Source organism: Microcaecilia unicolor, chromosome 1 (assembly GCF_901765095.1).
Source record: "Microcaecilia unicolor chromosome 1, aMicUni1.1, whole genome shotgun sequence".
Classification (NCBI taxonomy): Eukaryota; Metazoa; Chordata; class Amphibia; order Gymnophiona; family Siphonopidae; genus Microcaecilia; species Microcaecilia unicolor.
Genome location: NC_044031.1, coordinates 343,701,212 through 343,728,793, shown reverse-complemented (window position 1 = coordinate 343,728,793; position 27,582 = coordinate 343,701,212). Strand labels below are relative to the sequence as shown.

General features: G+C 44.2%; 1 protein-coding gene across 1 annotated transcript in view; it reads left to right on the top strand.

The window, feature by feature from the left end:
- Window positions 1-27,582, top strand: part of KIF15 (kinesin family member 15) — a 1,036,090-nt gene that overhangs the window by 367,619 nt on the left and 640,889 nt on the right. The window contains 2 exon segments of the mRNA XM_030209299.1: window positions 10,434-10,611; window positions 17,442-17,580. Of these exon segments, the coding sequence (XP_030065159.1) occupies window positions 10,434-10,611; window positions 17,442-17,580 (317 nt within the window).

The window sequence follows — 27,582 nt, the reverse complement described above, 5'->3', positions numbered from 1 at the left end:
AACCAGCCATGACTCCAAGAATTGCCTCAATTCCACATCTGCAGTACTCTCTGGGAGCCCAACCAAGCGCAGATTTCCTCTCGAACAATTTTCGATGTCATCTACCTCATCTTCCAATGATCACATTTTGTCTTGTAATGTGGTGTTCAGGGAAGAGAGTTGCTGCACTCTGTCCTCTAAATCCGAAACGCGATGACAGTGTGCAGAAAATTCACCTTTTAGGGATTCCAGTTTTCCATCCACATTATCCAACGTGTCTGCCACCTCCTGTAGTCGTTTGTCCAAAGAGTCCGCAATAGCCTTCTTCACCTTGGAAACAAATTTGGCCACCCACGCGGAACTTAGAGGAGCCTCCAGGATCCTCTCCCGCCGCCATCTTGGGCTCGCTGTACAACGCTTTCTCCTTCTCCTGCCTTTGTAGCTTTGTAGACATGACGGCAGCTCGAACTAAGTCTCTCTTCCACAACCTTGTGTGTTCCCAGAGGCTATGCCTCTAGTTTGCTGGTTCAGACACTGAAAAAAAAACTCATGGAGGGTGCGTTTTCACGATCTGGGCCCAGGAGCTCTCCCACCTATGCCCGCTCTCCTAGCAAGGCATCACGTGACTCCCCAGTTTGATTCTTTTTATACAATGCCACAGTAGTAGCTTATATAATTATGAAGGAGGAGGAGAATCGAGAAGTAGCTAGAGAAGCAGCCAGACTCTTCCAATGAGCCGAACATCTTTATGAATTGTCAGATGCACGTTTAATAGGAGCTGAAAATGTGAAGCAGATTTTCCAAGCAGGCACTCATTTGGACCCCAGAGTGGGAATTCTCATGAGCAGCCTTTGCCATGGTTGTCAAGTTGGGGGGGGGGGGGGGGGATACCAGCAATGGACTTGATGACATACAGTCAGAATGCCAAAGTTCCTCTGTGTTTCAGTTGAAGGAATAACAAAGGTTATAGAGCTACTGCAGAAGTGTCTGCAAGCAGACTCACTATAAACGCTCCCATATGGCCACTGTTGGGTTGTGTATTGCACAATCATGTCTCATCTTAATAGCTCTCAATTTACCAAGGCATCCTTGGTATATGAGCCTGATTTGCTTTCAGGCAGGGGAAGAGTTTCAAGAAGGGGATTCTCTGGTAAGGCATGAAGAAGCTGTTTCCGTTTTGTCTTTAAAGCTTGGCCACTAAAAGGTCATTAGAGATGCAAAGGCTATGAAGATGGAGTGATTACAACTTTTTTGCAGGCGAGGAAGTGCTCTACTTCTGTGGCCTATACTAGAGTCTGGAAAGCTTTTTTTTTTTTTTTTTTAAATAAGATCGTGGTGTACTGAGAGGGGTTTGTCTACCTCAACTGTCAGTAGCCTAAATTTTATCTCTATTATAAGCATATAAGCACCGCCATACTGGGAAAAGACCACGGGTCCATCAAGCCCAGCATCCTGTTTCTGACAGTGGCCAATCCAGGCTTCAAGAACATGGCAACCCCCCCCCCCCCCAAAAAAAAAAAAAAAACACAAAACAAAATTATAATGTTCAATGGACTTTCCCTTCAGGAATCTGTCCAAACCCCCCTCTTAAACTCCGTAAGGCCAGTCGCTGCTGCCACCACATTCTCCGGCAACAAGTTCCAGAGTCCAACTACAAGCTGAGTAAAAAAAAAAAAATTCCTCCTATTTGTTTTAAATCTACCATATTCTAGCTTCATCTTGTGTTCCCTGGTTCTATTATTGTTTGAAAGTGTAAACAAACGCTTAACATCTGTCTGCTCTACTCCACTCATTATTTTGTAGACTTCTATCATATCACCCCTCAGCTGCCTTTCTCCAAGCTGAAGAGCCCTAATCCTCTCAGCCTTTCCTCATAGGGAAGTTGTTCCATCCCTTTTATCATTTTTCGTCGCCCTTCTTTGCACCTTCTCCAATTCCTTTATATCTTTTTGAGATGCAGCGACCAGACTTGAAACACAATATTCGAGGTGCGGTCGCACCCTGGAGCGATACAACAGCATTATAACATCCTCGTGTTTGTTTTCTATCCCTTTCCTAATTATACTCAACATTCTGTGCGCTTTCTTGGCCGCCGCAGCACACTGAGCAGAAGTTTGGTGTTAGAGAGCTAGTTTAACCTCTCTAAAAGCACAAGTAGGTGTTTGGAGGGATTGACTGTTACTGTGCATACTAATTTTGTGCATTTTCTTAAAGGAGTGGCACACTTGTGTCCACTATTTTGGCCTATTATAATTTTGATTTTAGTTTGACAGGTTTTGACAGCTCCACATTTTGAGTCTCTGAAGAAGATTTCTTTAAAGGATGTCCCTTTGAAGTTTTGTTTTTAGTAACGATTTCCTTAGCTAGAAGAATTTTCAGGATTGCAGACCTTATCTTGCTGTGATCTTTTTGTGCATTTTACAGAAGCAGCAGTTCTCCGAGGACAAGAATGCTTGCATATACTTACAAGTGGGTAGACGCCAATCCACATCACCTGGTCCGGCATCCATGGTAAAGTAAAAAGTTATAGCTCTGTGAAGCATGAGCCACACCCCACCATGCATGCGTGAGTGCCCACCCTGCCCGCTGCGTGAACGTGGTCTCCTTAGTTCGGTCTTTCTGCGTGAGGAGCAGCTGCATTTTTTTTGTCCTCTCCTCACATGCTTGGTTCAAAGTGCTTTTGAGTGGCTTTTAGCATTTTTTTCTTTTATTTTTAATTGTGGTTTAAAATTTTTTTTTTTACCTTTTTTGTTAGCCAGTTTGGCCTAAGTTCAAGTTTTCTTTTTTTCGACGTGTCAGGCTGATTTTAGGCCCTGACTCAAGTTGTGTTCTTCCCTTCTTTTTTCGTGCCTTTGCCCCTTTTTCAGGTACCATCGAGTTGTTTGATTTGGCCGGCAAGGTTTTCCCATCTGTGTCCACAAAGAATCCCCGTGGCTTCAAGCGCTGAACCTGGTGAAGTTGAACCATCTCTGGCAAGGACACCCATTCTTGGTGTCTACAGTCTTGGTCCCGACCATAGCCCTGCTAACTGTGTTCTCTGTCTTTGCATGAAGGAAACGACCCAGTTTCCCCGAGAGGCTCAACGAGAGTAGATATTTGGAGCCTGGTCCGGTTCCTCGATGTTGCTGTTTGCATCAAGTATCACACCGGCATCAGAAGCCTCAGTAAGCATGCCTGCTTCGAGACATTTAGATACTGGGAGCAGTGAGGCGTCAAGTGAGTCTCCACCTGTCTCAAGGCCTCCTGCTATGCAGGCCCTCCGTGACCATCTATAATCGGACTTGACCCCGAGGCAATATGAGGATTTGACATCGTCCTCATCGGCACTGAGGAGCCTGGGTGATGTGCTTTGGGCAAGGGCCAAGAAGCATTATCAGTCACTCTCGATACATGGAGCCAGGAACTCTGGGGCATTGAAGGATTTGGCATCAGAGAAGCGTCGGCGCTGGGAGGACTGCTCTCCCTCCATACAGGAGGTGTCGATGCAACTGTCTCTAAGCAGCTGTGACCCTGCTCCCATATCGACCCCAGCAGTTCTGCAACCTGCACGCTAGCTTTGCCAGGTGCCTACCTTCAATGAGCGCATCCAGGCCTTGCTCCCTGAGCTGCTGGATGACCTTATGCAGCGATGTGCATCCAGTATTGGAGGTGCTTGCGCCTGCCATACCTCCCGCTACTGTCCGGCCTGGTCCTCGGCCTCTGGTGCTGCTTGCGGCCCCAATGCCGACTGCCAACCAGGCCGGCACTCAGACGTTGGTGGAGGAAACTTCGCCAGAGTCGAGATGGGAGCCGGCTTTTTGATGCTGCTCCTGAGGTTATGATTCTTCGACATTGAGGCAGGCTCGGCCACGGACATCCCATAGGAAGATCCTGTCCTAAACCGAGGAGGAGCACTCATGGGTATCGGAGGAAGATCCCAGATACTTTTCTTTGGATGAGTCTTATGGGATCCCTTCTGAGCCCTTCTCATCACTTGAAAGAGACTGAGCCCAGGGCCAATAGCTTGAGGTCCTGGACTATACATCTCCTCTTATGGAGGCTGTGACAGCATATCTCCACGAGGTACTCAAGGGAGTCCTTGCTAGGAACTAGGCATCCCCTCTGGTCCCTGTTGTGCCCAAGAAGATAGGCCTCAATTGCCTGACTATTCCTTGGTGGTGGAATCTGCTCTCAAAAGAGCCAGGAGTACTAGGGATTATGCCTCGGTACCCCCAGGCAGAGAAGCTACATATAAGTACATAAGTATTGCCATACAGGGAAAGATCAAAGGTCCATCGATCCCAGCATCCTGTTTCCAACAGTGACCAATCCAGGTCACAAATGCCTGGCAAGATCCCAAAAATGTACAAACATTTTATATTGCTTATCCCAGAAATAGTGGATTTTCCCCAGTCCATTTAATAACGGTCTATGGACTTTCCTTTAGGAAGCCGTCCCAAACATTTTTTTAAACTCCGCTAAGCTAACTGCCTTTACCACATTCTCTGGCAACAAATTCCAGAGTTTAATTATACGTTGAATGAAGAAAAATTTCTCTGATTTGTTTTAAATTTACTACATTGTAGCTTCATCGCATGCTCCCTAGTCCTAGTATTTTTGGAAAGTGTGAACAGAAGCTTCACATCTACCCGTTCACTCCTCATTATTTTATAGACCTCTATCATATCTCCCCTCAGGCGCCTTTTCTCTAAGCTGAAGAGCCCTAGCCGCTTTAGCCTTTCCTCATAGGGAAGTCGTCCTATTCCCTTTATCACTTTCATCGCCCTTCTCTGCACCTTTTCTAATTCCACTATATCTTTTTTGAGATGCGGCGACCAGAATTGAACACAATATTCGAGGTGCGGTCGCACCATGGAGTGATACAAAGGTATTACAACATCCTCATTTTGTTTTCCATTCCTTTCCTAATAATACCTAACATTCTATTTGCTTTCTTAGCCGCAGCAGCACACTGAGCAGAAGGTTTCAACGTATCATCGACAACACCTAGATCTCTTCTTGGTCCGTACTGCTAACGTGGAACCTTGCATGATTAGCATAATTCAGGTTCCTCTTTCCCACATGCATCACTTTGCACTTGCTCACATTTAACGTCATCTGCCATTTAGACGCCCAGTCTCCCAGTCTCGTAAGTCCTCTTGTAATTTTTCACAATCCTCTTGCGATTTATGACTTTGAATAACTTTGTGCCATCAGCAAATTTAATTACCTCACTAGTTACCTACCCATCTCTAGAACGTTGAACCTTGGGGATTGTTTTGGGAGGAAGATGTACTAGGCTTCAATGTTGATCTCCCTATACAGTCATACCAGCTCTTCATGAGCATGTCTTGCGGAAACTCAGTGAGACAGCTGTCGGACTTGGTTTGATAAGCTCCTCCCGGAGCATTCTGAGCCTTTTTCGTTAGTTGGTTAAGCAGCAGAAGGCGTGTCCAGTAGTTCTTGGCCAGGGGCACTTATGACAGTTTTGACGTGGCATCCAGAATCTCTGCTCAAAGTATAGCAATGTGCAGACTCTCATGGCTGCGTTTTTCTGACTTGGAACATTTTGTTCAGCAGAGGTTGGTGGATGATCCTTGCCGGGGGGTGGGAGGCGGGGGTGGGGGGGGGTGGGCAGATGACCTTTTTGGAGAGAAGGTTGAGGAGGTCGCTGACCAGATCAAGAAATGCACTGATTCCATCTCTTTTCTCTCCCGGACGCCTTCTGCATCTAGGGTTTAATAATTTTTATTGATGAATGCAGATATAAAACAATTCCATGTCAATCGGTATATTTTGGCAAGAAACATTTCAAACCTATACTAATACAGTTAAACTGCTATCATCTACTTTTTTTTCGTATTTTCCCCCTCCCCCCTTTCCATTTTACTATATTAAGTAACAGTGGCATATATATGCTAAAGCACTATATAGAACTATTATCAATAAATCTGCATATTAACTTTGAAATGTATCAAATAACAACCTGAACATTATGCAGCAAAATGTAAAAATAAAATATGAACTACCGGTGACATTCTGTAGTCTTGGTGTTTTATTTCATTGCTCTGTAATACTATAGCTCTGCCAGCCAACCAATTAACACCCACATAGCTGGAGAATCACATTGCATCCATATGGTGCCACTATCTCTGTCCCACTCCCATAAATTGCCCCCCCAGTACTATACCTACCCCCTCTTCCTTCTCCCCCTGCCAACCCCCCCTAAGGTATCTTCCAGAACCAACCTACCTATAACCCATGCCCTCTGCCGACAAAGTCACAGGGAATTTAATACCAGACTTCTACCTCTTGTATGCAGCGACTGCGCCTTCTGCATACAAGAGGTAATTCCTCATCTAGGAGGTTTTTTTGGCAAGCCACGGAGTGGTCCCTACTACTATTCTATGCTTAGGTACACTCCTAAGGCTCGTCAGCATGCTCGTTTACATCAACAGTGTGCTCCTAAGGCCCCTGCTGCTCTCTAAAGCAAAGAATGAGCTTTTGACTGGCTTCACCAGAGGATAGCCGCAGTAACAGTGTCCTTCCCGCATGACTTGACGGTCTGGGAGAGGCAAAACATTTTTTAACAAAGGTGCTCTTGTAACCTCCGACTGGTGGGTTCTTCAAATAGTCTGCCTCAGATACGCCCCTCAATTTGCTCTCCAAACCTCCAGATTGCCCACATTCAACTCACAGCACAGGCAGGTACTGCATAGGAACTCTTTGTCCTTCTAAAGGCCTGTTCAAGTCATACCCATATCCATCAGGGGAAGAAGGGCAGGGGTTCTATTCCAGATACTTCCTTATGCAGAAAAGATATGGGGGATGCTTCCTATCCTAGACCTAAGGGCCCTGAATAATTCCTAGTCCTGAGAAAAGTTCAGGATGGTTTCCCCTGGGCACCCTTCTCCCAGTGATTCAGAAAGATGATTGGCTATACTCTCTGGACTTTGATTTCAGCTGGAACACATCATTTTCAGTATCACGTGTTGCCTTTTGGCCTCGCTTCAACTCCCAGGGTCTTAAGTACATAAGTACATAAGTACATAAGTAGTGCCATACTGGGAAAGACCAAAGGTCCATCTAGCCCAGCATCCTGTCACCGACAGTGGCCAATCCAGGTCAAGGGCACCTGGCACGCTCCCCAAACGTAAAAACATTCCAGACAAGTTATACCTAAAAATGCGGAATTTTTCCAAGTCCATTTAATAGCGGTATCTAGCGGTAGTTGCAGCATCGCTACGCAGACTGGGAGTCCATGTGTTTCCTTATCTTGACGATTGCCTGGTGAAGAGCACCTCAGAGGATGGTGCTCAGGAGTCCATGCGGATGACTATTCGCGTACCAGAGCTACTAAGGCTTGTTTTATACTACCTCAAGTCCCATCTCCACTCAGTTCAGAGGTGGAGTTTATAGGAGCCCTTCTTGACACACAGATGGTTTGAGCCTACCTTCTGGAGAGATAGGTGGGCAATCTTGTCTTGATGGTGTCCACGGTTCGTGCCTCTCAGCAGGTCGCAGCTCGGTAAATGTTGAGATTGTTGGGCCATATGGCTTCCACAGTGTACGTTACACCCATGGCACATCTTCACATGAGATCAGCTCAGTGGACCCTGGCTTCTCAGTGGTATCAAGCCATGGGGAATCTGGAAGATGTCATTCAAGTGTTTCAAGAGCTTGTACACTCTCTACAATGGAGGACCATTCGATCCAATTTGACTGTGGGACTTCTATTCCAAATTCCTCAGTCACAAAGTGCTGACCACAGATGCATTTCTCCTGGACTGAGGAGCTCTCATGTAGATGGGCTTCACACTCAAGTAGCTTGGTCCGCCCAGGAAACGAATCTTAAGATCAACCTCCTGGAGCTTCAAGTGATCTGGAACGCTTTAAAGGCTTTCAGAGATCAGCTATCCAATTCAAATAGACAATCAGGTTGCAATATATTACACCAGCAAGCAGAGGGGCAACAGATCTTGCTCTTTGTGTCAGGAGGCCGTATGGATGTGGCATTGGGCTCGCCAACACGGCATGTTTCTCCAAGCCACTTATCTGACGGGTGCAACTATCCTGGCCTACAGGCTGAGCAGAATCATGCAACCGCACAAGTGGACTCTCCATATGGGCGTAGCCCGCAAGATCTTTTTGAGTGTTGGGCACCCCCTCGGTGGATCTTTTCACCCTCTGAACTCAATCACAAGGTTCCTCAGTTTTGTTCCAGGCTTCAGGCCCACGGCAGGCTAGCATCAGATGCCTTCCTCTTTAATTGGGGGATAGGCCTTCTGTATGTGTATCCTCCAATACCTCTAGTAGGAAAGACTTTGTTGAAACTGAAGCAAGGCTGCAGAACCATGATTTTGATTGCCCCGTTCTGGCCGTGGCAGATATGGTTCCCTTTTTTGGTATTATCCTTCAAAGAACCGTGGAGATTGAAGTGTTTTCCGACATTCTTCATTCTCACAATCCTGCCCACCTCCCCTTGGAGTTGTCTCCTTGGTTATTTTTATTTTGTTTTTTCTTTAATATTAAACTGATACCACGTTCGCGCTGTGGGCAGGGGGGTGGGCACTTGCACATGTGCGGTAGGGCACAGCTCCTGCTTCACTGAGCTCTAACCAGTGGCGATCCTAGGTCGGCTGCCACCCGGGGTAGATCGCCGCTGCGCACCTCCCCCCCCCCCCCCACGGGTGCAGCAGAGTCTGTCCCCACTGGCACAATGATACCCCCCTCCCCGGCGCATTAAGCCCCTCCCCCCGGGTGCATTCTTGGCTGCTGGAGGGTGCAGAGAGCAGCTGTGCGCCTATCAGCTCCGCTGGCTCCCTGCTCCCTCTGCCCCGGAACAGGAAGTAACCTGTTCTGGGGCAGAGGGAACAGGGAACCAGTGGAGCCTACAGGCGTGCAGCTGCTCTCTGCACCCTCCAGCAGCGTGCACCCAGGGCGGACCGCCCCCACCGCCCGCCCTTGGTACGCCACTGGTTCTAACTTTTTGCTTTGGCATGGATGCTGGACTTTGCAACTCGGATTGGTGTCTACCCACTTGTTGGAATATATGAAGCCTTCTGTCCTCAGCGAATACCTGCTACAGGTAAGTATCTTCGTTTTCTCCGGCGGTATCTTCGCTTTTCAGTTCACACAGTTCTCTTTCTTAAATGGTGTCAGGTTTCCATGTGAATCGGGTCATCACATTACTCTTCTTTAATTGGGAAGATTTAGAAAGTGAGTTGAAAGTTCTCAGGTGTTCAGAGGTTTGTAGAATTTTGTTGCATTACTTACATGTAACCAATGATTTCCATAAATATGATCATTTATTCTAATTGGTGGAACAAGAAAAAGGAGAGGCAGCCTCCAAACCTTTTATTGCTCATTGGCTGAAGGAAATGATTGGGTAATCTAGTCTTAAAGGCTGTGAACTTACCCAAGCTCATTTTGACCAGGAACATGGCAGCTTCTTGGGAAAGACTCAGTCTCTGGGAGAGATTTTTAGAGTTGCTTATACTTCTTTGCCAGATTTGTAGAGGTGCTTACTCTCCTTTGCCAAATTTTATAGGTAGCAGCAGCTATTGGAGTTGCAGTTTTGGTGGCAGGAGTGTCATCTTCCTAACCAAAGTAAGGATTGCTTTGCTATATCCCATGCATTCTGGACTGGTCTGGTTAGGATGGAAAGGAAGGATAATTTTTGGCTTTACCTTCTAATTTTTTTTTTTTCTCGAGTCCAACCAGACCAGTTTAGAGGCCTGCTCTATAGTTTAAAAGAGTGGGTCCTTATCGGTTACTCATTTCAGTTTCTGATCTGGTGTATGTAGTGTGGAGGAATCGGATTCTTGTTTTTCCAAGAGGGCATGTCCAAGGGCTGAAGTCCTGTATTGTTTCCTTTATTGTAACAAGGAGAAATTTCATTTAGAGGCCAATATATGAACTGTGGCTGCATGGTGTCTTTTGTAGCACCGAGCTCACAGCTCATTAGTTCTGTCCCCATCTGCTGGTTGCTAGGTACAATCTATGCATTCTGGACTGGTCTGGTTAGACTCTAGGGAAGAAAATGAGTAGGTAAGATTAAAGTTTTCCATTGTAAAACTTTTGCTACATTTGGTGAAGCTACTTGTTTTGAAAAATAATTGAATTTTAACCTTCAGTTTTGATTATCTATTTGAGTTGTATTTAAATATACTTAAAAGGTGCACAGGTGATTCCTGTAGTGCTCTGCTGCAAATTTGTCAGAATTTCTTTTAGGAATAACCTGCTAATTCTGTGACTGGTACTACTATAATGCAAAGTAGTTATTGTCTTGCTCAATTTATCTAACGTAGGTGCTCATTTTCAAAGCACATAGCCTTTCAAAGTTAAATAATGTAGAAACAGTGAATATTTACAGTTAAATGTTGTTGTCCAGTTGCCTCTGCATGCACTATATATGCATCAAGCAAATCTATGGACTCTAAAGCAAGAAAAATTCTCATGTTCACTGTTCTTAGGTGGCTCACCACCCACGGGTTGCAAAGTATGCTCTAGAGAACCATGGTCTCCGGGAAGAGATCAAACACCTCAGGTCCCTGGAAGCTGTGAAGAGGGCTGAAGAAATGGATGCTCAAACTATTGCAGACCTAGAAAGAGTTTTCTTACAGGTCTCATCAACATACAAGAGTAATGGAGGTAAGCAGATGCTGAAATAAATAAAATTGAGTTTTGTGTTTCATATAGATTTTCTGAAGAGTGCCTTTAGGTTTAAAATATTTTGTATATGGAAATAAACTTATGATTACAGAATTTTGAAATCTGAGATTCTTTAGTTTGCTAGAAAATAGTTTCTGTAATAACCTTTGGCTCTTTCCATGACCCATGTACAAATAGTCTGAGATTCGTGACATGGGAATTCTGTATTATGAAGCAATCAAATTTGCAAATTATAATTCAATGGAACCCACTATGGGCAGTTTAGATCTAAATTCAGCAAATAACCCGAGTCAAAGAAAACTATCTGCTTAAGCAATGGTTCTCCACCATGTCCCTGGGCCATATCCAGCCAGCTTGGTTTTCAGGAAAGCAATAACGATGAATATTTTATTTATTTATTTGTTACATTTGTATCCCACATTTTCCCACCTATTTGCAGGCTCAGTGTGTCTTACATGGTACTGTAGCGGCGTTCGCCAGTTCCGGTCTGAACAAATACAAAGTGTACATAAGGACAAGGTGTGGTTGTGGTAGAATGGGGATCATATATGGTAGGAAGAGGTAGAGTTGGGGTGAGTTCTTTTCATTCTTGGTGTTGTGTAGCAGGTACTCTTGTTCTTATGTTGGGTTGGTGGGGTAAGCCTTTTGAAACAGGTTTGTTTTTAGTTGTTTCCGGAACTTTAGGTGGTCGTACGTTGTTTTTACTATTTTTGGCAGTGCGCTCCATAGGTGTGCGCTTAAATTAGAGAAACTGGATGCATATGTTGATTTGTATTTGAATCCTTTGGTGTTTGGGTAGTGAAGATTCAAGTATGTTCGAGCTGATCTTGTTGTGTTTCTGTTTGGCAGGACTATGAGGTCTATCATGTATCCAGGGAGCAGATTTTGAAAGCAATGCGTTCTTTGATTGGGAGCCAGTGCAGTTTTTCTCGGAGGGGTTTAGCGCTTTCAAAATGCGATTTGCCAAATATAAGCCTGTCTGCTGTGTTTTGAACGGTCTGGAGTTTCTTTATAATTTGTTCTTTACAGCCCGCGTAGATTCTTTTGCAGTAGTCTGCATGGCTTAGTACCATTGATTGTATCAAGTTGTGAAATATATTCCTTTGGAAGCATGGTTTCACACGTTTAAGTTTCCACATTGAATGGAACATTCTTTTTGGTGGATTTTGCTTGATTCTCGAGTGTGAGATTCCAGTCGATTGTTACTCTGAGGATTTTCAAACTGTCAGTGATAGGAAGGGTGTAGCCTGGGGTGTGTGTTTGTGGGTTTATATGTGTTGTATTGGGATGAGATTATGAGACAGTGTGTTTTTCCTGTGTTGAGTTTTAGTTTGAATGCATTTGCCCATCAGTCCATGATGTTCAAACCGAGCTTGATTTCATTGGTGATCTCTGCCAGGTCGTGCTTATATGGGATATATATTGTGAAGTCGTCAGTATATATGAATGGGTTGAGGCCTTGACTGGTTAAGGACTTGGCTAGTGGTGTCATCATGAGGTTGAAAAGGATCGGCGATAATGGTGGTCCTTGCAGTACTCCGCATTCTGGTTGCCAAGGTGATATGTTTGTGCTGGCTTTCACTTGATATGTTCTAGTGGTTAGGAAGCCCTTGATCCATTTGAGTATGTTTCCACTGATTCTGAAGTACTCTAGGAGTCTTAGTGGTATATTATGATTGACCATGTCGAATGCACTGGACATGTCAAATTGTAGTAGAAGTATGCTTTTACCTATTGCTATTTCCTGCTTGAATTTAGTTAAGAGGGTGAGTAGTACTGTTTCGGTGTTGTGTGAGGGCGGAATCCTGATTGTGATTCGTGTAATATTGTGAATTTGTCTATGTAATCGTTGTTTGGTTACCAAGCCTTCCATTAGTTTGACTACCAGTTGGATGGATGCTACTGGGCGATAGTTGGTGATGTCATTCATTTTTTTTCTTGGTGTCTTTTGGTATCTGGGTGAGTAGGATGTTGCCCTTTTCCTTAGGGAAGGTACCATGTTGAAGCATGAAGTTTAAATGGGATGTGAGGTCTGTTATGAAGCGATTGGGGGGGGGGGGGCAGATTTTATTAGGTAACTGGGACAGGTATCCAGTTGACAATGGCTGTTGGAGTACCTCTTGATCGCCTGGGTAATTGTGTTGGCGGTGAGGAGAGTGAATTTTGTCCAAATTCGGTCTGCTGAGTGTTCTCCAGGGGGTGGGTCCAGTTCACTGATGAAGGTTTCGATGTCCATGTTGTCCTGAGGCAGTTTTGCGTAGATTTGAAGTTTTTTCGTTGAAGTATTTGGCAAGCAGATGGGATGTCAGTTGTGGTGACTGGTTTTATGTCTAGTAGTTTGTTCACGAGATGGTATAGTTTTTTTTGTGTCTTTGTATTCCGGTTTTTTTTTTTGTTTGTTTTGTAGTATGATTGTTTGGTCTGTCTTATTGCGTATTTGTATTTTCTTTGTAATAGTTTCCATGCATTGAGTGTGTATTCATCTTTTATTTTTTTCCAAGTGCGTTCCAGTTTCCTTGATTGTGTTTTTATTTTATTTTTTTATTTCTTTGTGCATTTTACAAACATTAACCTTGTAGGATAGTGTTACATCATAGGAATATAACTTTAAGAAACCAATAATAGTACTAGCATTATTCCAAAATAGGTATACTTCTGACGTAACACTCAAGTCCTAAAAAAGGGGGGATCCAAGATTCTAGATTATGAGGAGAATCAGGAAAATTCAAAGAAAATAAGAAATCCTGCACTTATGAAGGGATTGCTTTCTTTCATCAAGGCTACCTGAAGTTCTTTTAGGTGCTATAAAAGCAGAGAGCTGGGAAGGGTCTAGAAAGACATATTTAACAGAATCAATCCTAACAATACATTTACATGGGTACTTCAGAAAGAAAACACCTCCTAACTGTTGAATCGCTGGTCTCATAATAAGGAACTGTTTGCATTTATGTTGAGTTTCTCTAGAGAGATCAGGAAACAAGGAAATTTTTAAACCCAAAAACAGTGTTTCCCTATGCTTGAAAAACATTGAGAACAACCACTGTTTATCATGTAGTAAAGCCACAGTTGCCACAAGAGTGGCTGCTGTGGCTAATTCAGTATCTGATGTCTCTAGAAATTGTGACAAGTTCTCAAGTCGCTGTTCCTGTTGATGTTGTTGAGTAATCTGCTTGTTAGGTAGGTAATAGACTTTAGTGAAAGGTGGAATATTCTGCGGTATTCCCAAATTTTCCCATAAGTATCTTTTCAGCATTTCAATCGGTTGAATCATCGGAATTCTTGGGAAGTTTACAAAACGCAAATTAAGGTTTCTCATATAGTTCTCATACGTTTTAGCTTTCAATCTTAAATTAGTAACATCCTTTACCATAATCATTTGAAGATTTTCAGTTTTTTTAAAGTCTTGTTCTACCTTATCCATACGAGTTACCAAAATTTGGTGAGATTTTTCAGTTTGTTCCATCTTTTGCTCTAGTAAATTTATTTTCTGAGCCCCCTTAGTGGTTTGAGCAATGAACAGTTTCCCCAATTGGGACATTAATTCCCATAGGGAATCCAACGTTACCTCCGCTGGCTTGTTAGTTAATTCTGCTGGAAATACGACTTCCTGAACCTCCACTTGCTCTCCACCATCGTCTATTGCCCCCGTTACTTTGCTCGATCCGGCTCATCCCGCCTCTTCAAGTTGGAATCGATCCCCCAGAGCTGATAGGGTCGTAGCGTGTCCATGCGCCGGCCCCTGCTCTCCCTGAAGCGGCGAGCTTGTGATCGGCGGTTGCGGGAGTGGAGCCCTTTGGTCGGGGCTCAGAGTTGTATCCAGCCCAAGGGACGCCATCGACTCCTCCAAAACAGTGGCGCTCGTCAAGGGTCCACTCCCAACCTGTACTGCAGTCCCCTGCAAGCTCACAAACCGATCCATCGGTCCAGGAATAGAGGGAGGTATTGGGGTAGTTCGGGCAGTACTTTTCCCTCTCCGTTTAGGCATAATTGCGATAGGAATCTGAGCATGCAGCTAAGCACAAGTGCGTGCGACCATCTTGGATTTTCCGGAAATCCATTTTCCCTGTGCAACTCACCTTGATTGTGTTTTTAATTGTTTCAGTTCCTCGTTGAACTATGGTATTGGGTTATGTCTTATGTGAGGTTCTTGTTCGTAAGGGTGCTATTTTGTCTGTGTGTCTACATCTTATATCCCAGTCTGAGAGGTAGTGTGTGCAGTCTGTTTGTGCTGTCCAATCATTATTGTATACTTGTTTCCAGAAAGTTTCCGCGTCTATTTGGCCTCTCGTGGTATAGGTTGTGTGTTCTCGTTTGTGGATGGAACACTTTTTCTGCCATTTCAGGGTTAGGTTTAGTTTGTAATGGTCAGTCCATGGTGATTCTGTCCATTTAGTTTCTGTTAGGTTTCGGTCCATAGACATGAATGAAAGAGAATCTTCAATTGGAAGATCTCTCTAATGCATAATCATTACACATATCCTTAATACCAGACTGGCTGGGTGTGCCTGAGGACTGTCAGATGTTTCTCATGTTTGTTTATTAGAGAGCTTAATATACTGCCCAGCTTTACAGATTGTAATACATAATACATCTTTTCATGTTAGTGGATCCTTCAGATGAAAGGAGAAGAAGTGCGTAACAGCTTCCATCCTCACATATACTATAAAGCTGGAAAACTGTTGTAATGGTTAGGCTGGTGGTTACTGACTTTTGAAATTGGACCAGAGCTTTTTCTATTTAGATGCTGTTGACTGCATTCTTCTACTTTTGACATTGGACCTTATTTTTCTTTTACATGCTTTGAATCTGTGAATGTATTGTGGAAACCTATGTGACCCCTAAGATTTTTCTGAAACTTGGCCAGGTGGGGCCTTTTTCCATTAAAGTTGACATTTGGATAAACTCCTGTTTTGTCCTTCCTTGGATCACTGCTGCTGTTTGGTTGACTGGTTCCATATGTACCAAGGATAGGAGTTTTGAGTTAATTTATTTTTTGTTATATGACTTGAACTTGCTTAAAATTATCTCTTTAAATGAGGAATGCTGAATCGCCATAAGCACAAAGCATTAGAAAAAAAAAAAAGTAGAATTTATAATAAAAACAAGTTAATTTCTTATGTACAACCTACAAGCCTGAAAGCTATTGAAGCAACAGTAGGTATTTTTCTGTCCCTTGAGGGTTCACAATCTGAGTGTTTACCTGAGACAATGGAGGTTTACTGCTTTTCAGGATTCTTTTTCGCCATAAGCTGGTTGAACCCCTGTGGTGTTCCCCAGGGTTCCCACCCTTTTCCTATTTTATTTAACATTTTTCTACGATCATTGGGATTTATGTTGGCAAACAATGATGTTTACAGTTTAGTTATGCAGATTTCTGTTATCCCATTTAATTCCATCTCTGAAATTGACACATTAAGGGTGCAATATTGTATGACCTTTCTATTTAATTGGATGCTTCAGCATAAACTAAAACTTTATGCTGATAAAACTAGGTTCTTATGTATTAATAGTAAACTAGATTCTATTCCTGATTTTTGTCCTCATTGGCCAAACTGAATATAAAGATTTTGGGTGTATTAATAGAAAGTGCTACCTCTGTGCCAAGTGCATGTTGCTTCTTTAGTGAAAAAAATCTTTCTTATGAGAAAACTACATTGTGTTTTGTAGTTATTTTTAAACAGCTTCATTTCATCTATTGGTGCAAGCTTTGCTTTTTCACAATTATACTATTGTAACTTAGCTTATTTGGGATGCTCTAAATCGCAATTAAAAAATTCAAAATGTCAGAATATTGTGGTATGTTTGATATTTGGTTTAACCAAATATGATCATATCTCACCTTATTATGTTAAACTTCATTGGTTGCCTTTCGAGGCCAGAATCTTAAATTGGCCTGTTTTCTGTACAAAATTTTATATGGCCTAGCCCAATTACCTTTACCTGCACTTTCAGTTTGCAGCCTCTATTAGATCTAGGAGGACTAATTGTAATAATTTTTTTTCCTTCACTCAAGGAAGAATGCTAGCATTCTCCTTAGCATGCGAAGCTGCTCAGTATTGGAAAAAGCTTGCTCAGATATTTTCTTCTTTCGATTCTGATATGATGTTTATAAGAAAGGTTAGACTTCACTGTCTCAGAAATTTGTTTTAACATAATCTTTGATTTGTTTTCTTTCCCCTTTTTATAATTATATCCCAGAGGTTTCTTCTAGTTTGTCTTGTTTTGCTACCCGCTTTGAAGTGGGACACAAGCTTGTAAGGTATGGTTCTTATTTCCAAATATACAAACTCTTCTACAGAATCTCAAAAGCACTTTCAACAATGCACTGTATGTAGAGTATATTCACTGTTGCTATAGGATTTTCATAAATTTGAGAAGGTTTTTGGCCAATGATGATTAATAGTCCAGTAAGTGCTTTGAAGATGTCAGTGTCAAGTTCGCTGTAGCACTCAGGCTGTTTGAGGTCTTTTCCTCCTTTTTTATTTTTATGAAAATTCTTTAGCAGCAGTGAATATACTCTACAGTGAATTGTTGAAAGTGGTATGGTTCTTAGCCTGCTGCTTTAACCAATAGGTTGCTACTCCACATGAAATAAAGTGATCAGCAGAGCAGTCACACTGAAGAGACTGACTTGAGAAAAGGTGGAGATGAGTTTCAGGTTTGTAGAATTACAATGTGTTATTGACCAAGAAACATCTTGAATTACTTATAAGTCTAGATATTGTGTATAAGCCTCAATTTCTGTACAGTTCTGTTTCATTAGCTTTTGAAAGCAATTTTAAAAACTGGCATTTTTTTTTTTAACTTAGGTCAGTCAATGCATTCAACCCCCATTTCAGAGAGCACATCACTGGCCTCAGTGGAAAGACTGAAAGCATGCCTGCTGCAAACCCAGAGTGAATTGGCAACATCTAAACAAGAATATGAAGAATTTAAAGAATTAACTAAGTAAGGGGAATTCGGGAGTAAATGATTTGGACTAAGGGCTGGATTCATTAAATGGTGCTCAATTTGGGATCAAAAAAATTGGTGCTGAAAGGTATTTTATAACAGGCGTTCTGGGATGGGCACCCTTTATAGCATTTAGCACTAGATCCACACTCAGCTCTGGGCATGAGGAATTAAACAAACTGAAACCAGGTGTAAATCCTGATATGTGAGTTAGGTGTGGATCTGCACTATTCTATAACACTGCACGAATCTTAAGGGACTGCCCCTGACCTGCCCATGTTCCTCTCATCGTTATGTCCTCTCTGCAGATCTGCGTGGAAACAAGCGCTATTCTATAAATGTGCATGTGTGTGTTTGCGTGGATCTGCTATTTCTGTCCTGTTTTGTTACCTTACATCCATTAGAATGCTTTTCCACTCAGAAGTAGCGCCTAATGTTAGACGCCATGTATAAAATTCTCTTGTAAATGTCTAACAAAAAGAGAGGGTGTGATCATTTTTCATCTGTAAGCATAAGAAAGCCAAAGCTGAGTCAGACCAAGGTTCATCAAGCCCAGCATCTTGTCTTGAATATGACCAGTTCAGGGTACAAATACATGGTGGATCAGCTTTCTCCTAGCTTATTTCCAGACATAGGCAATCGTTTTCTCAAATCTACCTAGTGTTACTACTACTACTTATCATTTCTATAGCGCTACCAGGACGTACGCAGCGCTTTACACTTGAACATGGAGAGACAGTCCCTGCTCGATAGAGCTTACAATCTAATTAGAATAGACAGGACAAGTAAGGGATAAGGGTTAGGAAAGAGTTAGGACGGACAGGATATATCAGAGATAAAGGACAGTTGAAGGGAGGATGAAAAGGTGAGGGTTGAACAGGTGCGTAGGGGTTAGGACTTAAAAGCAGCATTGAAAAGGTGGGTTTTTAGCTTAGATTTGAAGATGGCCAGAGATGAGGCTTGGCGTACTGGCTCAGGAAGTCTATTCCAGGCTTACGGTATGGCAAGATTGAAGGAACGGAGTCTGGAGTTAGCGGTGGAGGAGAAGGGTGCAAATAAGAGAGATTTGCCCAGCAAGCGGAGTTCCCGGAGAGGAGTGTTTGAATTCCGTTACCGTTTTCATCTCCACCACCTCCCGCGGGAGGGCATTCCAAGCATCCATCACTCTCTCCGTGAAAAAAATATTCCTGATATTTTTCTTGAGTCTGCCCCCTGGGATAAACATAAAGGAATCCTGTTCAGAAGAAATGGATCCTCAGGAGCTTAGCCGAGATTGGATAACAGAGCCGGTAGTGGGAGGCGGGGCTGGTGGTTGGGAGGCGGGGATAGTGCTGGGCAGACTTGTACGGTCTGTGCCCTGAAAAAGACAGGTACAAATCAAGGTAAGGTATTCACAAAAAAGTGGCACATTTTTTGGGCAGACTGGATGGACCATGCAGGTCTTTTTCTGCCATCATCTACTATGTTACTATGAGTGTAAGGAGAGATGAGAGTGGAGAGGTACTGAGGAGCTGAGCTGCAGTGTGAATGCATTTGTAAGTCAGTAAGAGGAGTTTGAACAGTATGCGGAAACGGATAGGGAGCCAATGAAGTGACTTGAGGAGAGGGCTAATATGAGCATAACGAAATTGGCGTAATATTAGGCGTGCAGCTGAATTTTGAACAGATTGAAGAGGAGAGAGATGGCTCAGTGAGAGACCTGTGAGAAGCAAGTTGCAGTAGTCTAAGCGGGAGGTAATAAGAGTGTGGATGAGGGTTCTAGTTGCGTACTCAGAAAGGAAAGGGCGAATTTTGGTGATGTTATAGAGGAAGAAACGTCAGATTTTAGCAGTCTGTTGAATATGTGAAGGAGAGGGAGGAGTCGAAGATGACCCCAAGGTTACGTGCTGATGAGACGGGAAGGATGAGCGTATTATCCACAGAAATAGAGAATGGGGTGAGAGGAGAGGTCGGTTTAGGTGGAACGATAAGAAGTTCAGTCTTGGTCATGTTTAGCTTCAGGTGGCGGTGAAACATCCAGGCAGCAATGTCGGACAGGTAGGCTGAAACTTTGGCCTGGATGCCTGCTGAGATTTCTGGTGTGAAGAGGTAGATCTGGGAGTTGTCGGCGTAAAGATGATACGGAAACCCATGGGATGAGATCAGAGTACCAAGTGAAGTATAGATGGAGAGGAGTAGAGGTCCCAGGACGGATCCCTGAGGTACACCAACTGACAGTGGGATAGAAGAGGAAGTGGATCCATCAGAGTATATGCTAAAAGGAAAGAGCAGAGCCCTGAAATCCAAGCGAGGATAGCGAATCAAGGAGTAAGCTGTGATCGACTGTGTCAAAAGCAGCAGATAGATCAAGAAGGATGAGGATAGAATAGAGCCCTTTGGATCTGACCTGGAGCAGGTCGTTGCAGACTTTAGTAAGCGTTGTTTCAGTTGAATGAAGGGGGGCGAAAGCTAGATTGAAGTGGATCAAGAATTGCTTTAGATGATAGGAAGTCGAGGCAACGATGGTGAACAGCATGGTCAAGCATCTTGAATAGGAAAGGGAGGAGGGAGATGGGGCGATATTTGGAGGGACAGGTAGGGTCCAATGAGGGTTTCTTTAGGAGTGGTGTTACTACGGCATGCTTGAAGGCATCAGGAACAGTCGCAGTGGAAAGTGAAAGATTGAGGATATGACAGATGAAAGGGATGACAGTGGGTGAGATAGTGTTGAGTAGATGAGTGGTAATAGGGTCAGAGGAGCAGGTGGTTAGTTTTGAGGAGGAGAGAAGGAGTGTAGTTTCATCTTCAGTGATTTCAGGAGAGGAAGAAAAGAGGCGGGGGTTGGGGGATTGAGAGAATGGACTAAGGGAGGGAGAGGTGGGGGTGAACTGGTTGAGAATTCAAGTTTAATCTTGTGGACCTTATCGTGGAAGTACTCAGCTAGGGTCTTGGGAGAAAGTGAGGGGGGTGTTGGAGGAGAAGGCACTTTGAGGAGGGAGTTGAGAGTGGCAAAGAGGCGTCGAGGGTTTGAGCCAAGAGAATTTGTCAACTGGATGTAATAGTCTTGTTTGGCGAAGAAAAGAGCAGACTGGAAGGAAGTCAGTAAGAATTTGAAATGTATGAAGTCAGCACGGGCACGAGATTTTAGCCATAGGAGTTCGGCAGAGCGGGCACAGGAACGTAAGTAGCGGATTGTAGAGGTAAGCCAAGGCTGGGGTTTGGTACGTTTTACAGGACGGGGCATGGGAGGAGCAAGAGTGTCCAATGCAGAGGAGAGAATAGTGTTATAGGCAGAGACAGCCTCATTGACAGGCTTGGATTCCATAGCGGTAGAGAAGAGATTTGAGACATTGGAAGATAGGGTTGAAGGGTCGATAGCCTGAAGATTCCTAAATGTGTTGCTTAGGATTGGACGTGCCTGGGGAGGAGGGCGTTTAAGTGTGAAAGTTATCAGATGATGGTCGGAGAGGGGGAGAGTGAGCAGTTGGAGGAGAGGATAAGATCGAGACAGTGGCCATTCTAGTGAGTGGGGGCAGTGGAGCACAGTTGGAGATTGAAGGAACATGTTAAAGCAAGAAACTGAGAAGTATGAGAGTCAGAGGGATCATTTGCATGAATGTTAAAATCCTCTAGAATGAGAGAAGGAGATGAGGGTGCAAGAAAGAAGGAAAGCCAGGCATCAAAGTCATTGAGAAAGGAAGAAAGGGATTTATCAGGGGGTCGATAAATGACTGCTACTCGGAGAGGTAGAGGAGCGAATAAGCGAATGGAAACTACTTCGAAGGAAGAAAAGCAGTGGGAATGAGGTGGGAGGAGAGGTTGAAATCTACAAGAGGGCGAAAGTAGTAGCCTGACACCGCCTCCACGGCCAACTGGGCAAGGACTATGGGAGAAAAGATAGCCTCCATGGCATAGAGCTGCGACTGAAGCAGAGTCTTCAGGGTAAAGCCAGGTTTCAGTTAGGGCAATTAGATGGAGGGTGCGAGAGATAAAGAGATCGAGGATATAGGGAAGTTTTTGTAGATAAAGTGGGCATTCCACAAAGCACAGGAGAAGGGCAAGGAAGAAGGGGGGAGGAGAGGAACAGAGAGTAGATTGGAGATATCATGGTGTGGCCTGCATAGATAGGGTGAGAGCTGATGTGGGGGATTGGGATTGATGTCCCCAGCGGAGAGCAGGAGAAGGAGCAAGAGAGTACGGAGAAGAGTATTATTATTTTCTTGTATTTGTACCCTACATTTTTCCCACCTTTTTGCAGGCTCAATGTGGCTTATAGAGTATGAAATGAGAACGTCAATACATGATTTAAGAAAACAGTCGATCATAAGCAGAGGTGAAAGAGGAATTTAGGTAGAAGGTGTTAGGTAAGGTCATGTGTGAGGTGTTTTGGTGTACTTCGGTGGTGTAAGGAATGATTTGTTTCATTGAGGGTGACTTTTGTAGGCTCTGTTGAAGAGGTGGACTGTGTTTCCTGTAAAATCTATCCAAAGCTACTGCTACTACTATTATTTAGCACTTCTATAGCGCTACAAGGCATACGCAGCGCTGCACAAACATAGAAGAAAGACAGTCCCTGCTCAAAGAGCTTACAATAAAAAAAATAAATAAAGTAAGCAAATCAAATCAATTAATGTGAATGGGAAGGAAGAGAGGAGGGTAGGTGGAGGCGAGTGGTTACGAGTCAAAAGCAATGTTAAAGAGGTGGGCTTTCAGTCTAGATTTAAAGGTGGCCAAGGATGGGGCAAGACGTAGGGGCTCAGGAAGTTTACTCCAGGCGTAGGGTGCAGCGAGACAGAAGGCGCGAAGTCTGGAGTTGGCAGTAGTGGAGAAGGGAACAGATAAGAAGGATTTATCCATGGAGTGGAGTGCACGGTAAGGGGTGTAGGGATGGACGAGTGTGGAGAGATACTGGGGAGCAGCAGAGTGAGTACATTTATAGGTTAGTAGAAGAAGTTTGAACAGGATGCGAAAACGGATAGGGAGCCAGTGAAGGGTCTTGAGGAGAGGGGTAGTATGAGTAAAGCGACCCTGGCGGAAGATGAGACGGGCAGCAGAGTTTTGAACCGACTGGAGAGGGGAGAGGTGACTAAGTGGGAGGCCAGCAAGAAGCAGATTGCAGTAGTCTAAACGAGAGGTGACAAGGGTGTGGATGAGGGTTTTGGTAGAGTGCTCGGAAAGAAAGGGGCGGATTTTACAGATGTTGTAAAGAAAGAAACGACAGGTCTTGGCGATCTGCTGGATATGAGCAGAGAAGGAGAGAGAAGAGTCAAAGATGACCCCAAGGTTTCGAGCTGAGGAGACAGGGAGAATGAGAGAGCCATCAACAGAAATAGAAAACGGGGGGAGTAGGGAGGTGGGTTTGGGGGTAAAAATGAGAAGCTTGGTTTTGGTCATGTTTAATTTCAGGTGGCGTTGAGACATCCAGACAGCAATGTCAGACAAGCACGCTGAAACTTTGGTTTGGATGCAAGGTGAGATATCAGGGGTAGAAAGGTAGATTTGGGAGTCATCAGCATAGAGATGGTAGGAAAAGCCATGAGATGAGATTAATGAACCAAGAGAAGAAGTGTAGATAGAAAAGAGGAGGGGGGACCAAGAACAGAACCCTGAGGTACGCCGACAGGCAGAGGGATAGAAGTAGAAGAGGAGCCACCAGAGTGAACACTAAAGGTGCGGAGGGAGAGGTAGGAAGAGAACCAGGAAAGGACAGAGCCCTGGAATCCAAGTGAGGACAGGGTATCGAGAAGTATGCTGTGATCGACAGTGTCAAAAGCAGCGGAAAGATCAAGAAGAATGAGGATGGAATATTGACCTCTGGATTTAGCCAGTAATAGGTCATTGGAGACTTTAGTAAGCGCAGTTTCGGTTGAGTGGAGAGGGCGAAAACCAGATTGTAGTGGGTCAAGAATAGCATGTGAGGAGAGAAAATCAAGGCAGCGACGGTGAACAGCACGCTCAAGTAATTTGGAGAGAAAAGGAAGGAGGGAGATGGGTCGGTAATTAGAGGGACAAGTAGGGTCGAGTGAAGGCTTCTTAAGGAGAGGTGTGACCACAGCATGTTTAAACGCAGCAGGGACAGTCGCAGTGGAAAGTGAGAGGTTGAGAATGTGACAGATAAAAGGAATAAGAGCAGGAGAGATGGCATTAAGAAGGTGGGTGGGTATGGGATCAGAGGAACAGGTGGTACATTTTGAGGAAGAAAGGAGAAGTGTAGTTTCCTCAATAGTAACTTCAGGAAAGGAGGAAAGGGAATGAGGGGAAGGAGAGAGAGGGGAATGGACTAGTGGAGGGAGAGGTGGTGAGGTAGAGAAAGCAAGGTTTATCTTTTGAACCTTGTTGTGAAAGAATTCAGCAAGGGTCTGAGGAGATAATGAAGGGGGAGTTGGGGGAGGGGGCACCTTGAGGAGAGAGTTCAATGTGGTGAAGAGAAGTCGAGGATTAGAGCCAAGAGAGTTGGTCTGTTTGGCACGTAAAAGAGCAGATTGGAAGGAGGTCAGCATGAACTTAAAGTGTAAGAAATCAGCAAGGGCCCGAGATTTACGCCAGAGGCGTTCGGCGGAGCGGGTACAGGAACGTAGGTAGCGGATATTAGAAGTCAGCCAAGGTTGGGGTTTTGTACACCTTACAGGGCGGGTCATCAAAGGTGCAAGAGTGTCTAAGGCAGAGGATAGAGTATTGTTGTAAGAAGAAACAGCCTCGTTGACAGACGTGGATGGTGCCACAGTAGAGAGGAGGTTTGAAACATGGGAGGATAGAGATGAAGGGTCAATATCGTGAAGATTCCTAGATAAATTAGATAAGATAGGACGGGACTGGGAGGGCGGAGATTTAAGTGTGAAAGTTATAAGATGTACCCAAAAAACCAAATAATGCACCAGAAATATCCAAGAACCAAATAGTGCCCTAAAACAATTACTGCCAAAGCAGACTTATCTGAGATCTTTCAGCAGTGTGAGCAGGATTCAAAAGACTTCATGGGAGCCTCCGCTCACACAAGCAGCAGCTTAAACCACGCCTAAGTGATTCAAAAACTGTTTAGAGGAAACCAGGTGTTCACCTTCTATCTTGCTTCAAAGACAGAAGTAACCTTCTGAAGGAGTAAATCTTTACTCCCCAGGCAGAATTCCAGGCAAGAAAAACTCTGGCTGCTAAATAAATATTACACATAATAAATGTTTATTCAAATTCCGCGTATTAGAAAAAGAGGAAAAAAGACCAAACGTCAGCCGGCGTGGCTAAACAGTAAGGTAAAGGAAGCCATTAGAGCAAAAAAACAATCCTTCAGAAAATGGAGAAGAGAACTGACTGAAAATAATAAGATAAAACATAAGGCATGCCGAGCCAAATGCAAAGCGGAGATAAGGAGGGCAAAAAAAGGACTTTGAAAAAAAGTTAGCGTTAGAAGCGAAAATGCATAGTAAAAAAATCTTTTTTAGTTACATTAAAAGGAGGAAGCCGGCTAAAGGATTGGTTGGGCCGCTGGACGAAAGTGGTGTTAAAGGGGCGATCAGGGAAGACAAAGCTATAGCATAGAAATTAAATGAATTCATTACTTTGGTCTTCACCGAGGAGGATTTGGGAGGGACACAGGTGCCGGAAAGGGTATTTGAAGCAGGCGAGTCAAAGAAACTAAACGAATTCTCTGTAAACTTGGAGGATGTAATGGGTCAGTTCTGCAAACTGTAGTAAATCACGAGGGCCAGATGGTATTCATCCCAGAGTAAAAGATCAACCTTGAGTTCACTACCAAGCCCCCTCCTCCTCTTCACCCTTCAACCCTCTCCTTCAACCAACCAACCCTGTCCTCTTTCTCCTTTTTTCCTGATATCACCGAGGAGGAAACTGCCTGCCTTTTTTTCTCCTCGAAATGCACCACTTGTTCCTCTGATCCCATCCCCACCAACTTAACACCATCTCTCATACTGTCACCCCCTCCATCTGTCATATCCTCAACCTCTCTCTCTCCACTCCAACTGTCCCTGACACCTTCAAGCACGCCGTAGTCACACCTCTCCTCAAAAACCATCACTTGACCCTACCAGTCCCTCCAACTACTGCCCCATCTCCCTCCTACCCATCCTCTCCAAAATACTTGAGCGCGCCGTTCACAGCCGCTGCCTTGATTTTCTCTCTTCTCAGGCCATCTTCGATCTGCTGCAATCCGGTTTTCGCCCTCTACACTCGACAGAAACAGCACTCTCTAAAGTCTGTAATGACCTGTTCCTTGCCAAATCCAGAGGCCACTACTCCATCCTCATCCTCCTCGATCTATCCGCCGCTTTTGACACTGTCAATCATGATTTACTTCTTGCCACACTGTCCTCATTTGGGTTCCAGGGCTCTGTCCTCTCCTGGTTCTCCTCCTATCTCTCCCACCGAACCTTCACTCTCATGGATCTTCCTCCACCCCCATCCTGCTCTCTGTTGGAGATCCTCAGGGATCTGTCCTTGGACCCCTTCTTTTTTCAATCTACACCTCTTCCCTGGGCTCACTGATCTCATCTCATGGTTTCCAGTATCATCTTTATGCTGATGACACCCAGCTGTATTTCTCCACACCAGACATCACCGCGGAGACCCAGGCCAAGGTATCGGCCTGCTTATCTGACATTGCTGCATGGATGTCCAACCGCCACCTGAAACTGAACATGGCCAAGACCGAGCTTATCGTCTTTCCACCAAAACCCACTTCTCCTCTTCCTCCACTCTCGATCTCAGTTGATAACACCCTCATCCTCCCCGTCTCATCTGCCCGCAACCTCGGAATCATCTTCGACTCCTCCCTCTCCTTCTCTGCGCATATCCAGCAGATAGCGAAGACCTGTCGCTTCTTTCTCTCTAACATCAGCAAAATTCACCCTTTCCTCTCTGAGCACACCACCTGAACTCTCATCCACTCTTTCATTACCTCTCTCCTTGACTACTGCAAGCTACTCCTCACTGGTCTCCCATTTAACCATCTATCCCCCCTTCAGTCCGTTCAGAACTCTGCTGCACGTCTTATGTTCCGCCTGAACCGATATACATGTATCACCCCTCTCCTCAGGTCACTTCACTGGCTTCCGATCAGATACCGCATACAGTTCAAGCTTCTCCTTCTTACCTACAAATGCACTCAGTCTGCAGCCCCTCATTACCTCTCTACCCTCATCTCCCCTTACGTTCCCGCCCGAAACCTCCGCTCACAGGACAAATCCCTCCTCTCAGCACCCTTCTCCACCACCGCCAACTCCAGGCTCCGCCCATTCTGCCTCACCTCACCCTATGCTTGGAATAAACTTCCTGAGCCCTTACGCCAAGCCCTCTCCCTACCCATCTTCAAATCCTTGCTCAAAGCCCACCTCTTTAATGTTGCTTTTGGCACCTAACCTTATCCTTTCAGGAAATCTAGACTGCCCCTACTTGACTGACTGTACATTTGTCCTTTAGATTGTAAGTTCTTTGAGCAGGGACTGTCCTTCTATGTTAATTGTACAGCGCTGCGTAACCCTAGTAGCGCTTTAGAAATGTTAAGTAGTAGTAGTAATAGAACTGAAAAATGAACTTGTAGAGCTACTGTTAGTAATATGCAATCTATCCCAAAAATTTTTATTTATTTGTAGCATTTGTATCCCACCTTATCCCACCTCTTTGCAGGGTCAAAGTGGCTTACAATACATCATGAGTAGTGGAAGAATGTTAGTAAATATTTTGTATTGCAGGGCTTTGGTCAACATGATGATAATAAAACAAAGTATTAGTATACAAGCAGATATTAAGAGACAATTCTGAATATAGATGGGCGAGTTGTGCATATTCACATTGGCTGATCTTTGTGGTACACTTTATTAAAGAGATGGGTCTTCAGTAATGAGCGGAAGTTCGTTCTTTCGTAGATCGATTTCAAGCTGCGCGGCAGTGCATTCCATAACTGTGTGCTCAGGTAAGTAAAGTTTGACGCATGCATTAGTTTGTATTTCGTTCCTTTGCAGTTGGGGAAGTGCAGATCAAGGAATGTGCGGGATGATCTTTTGGCATTCC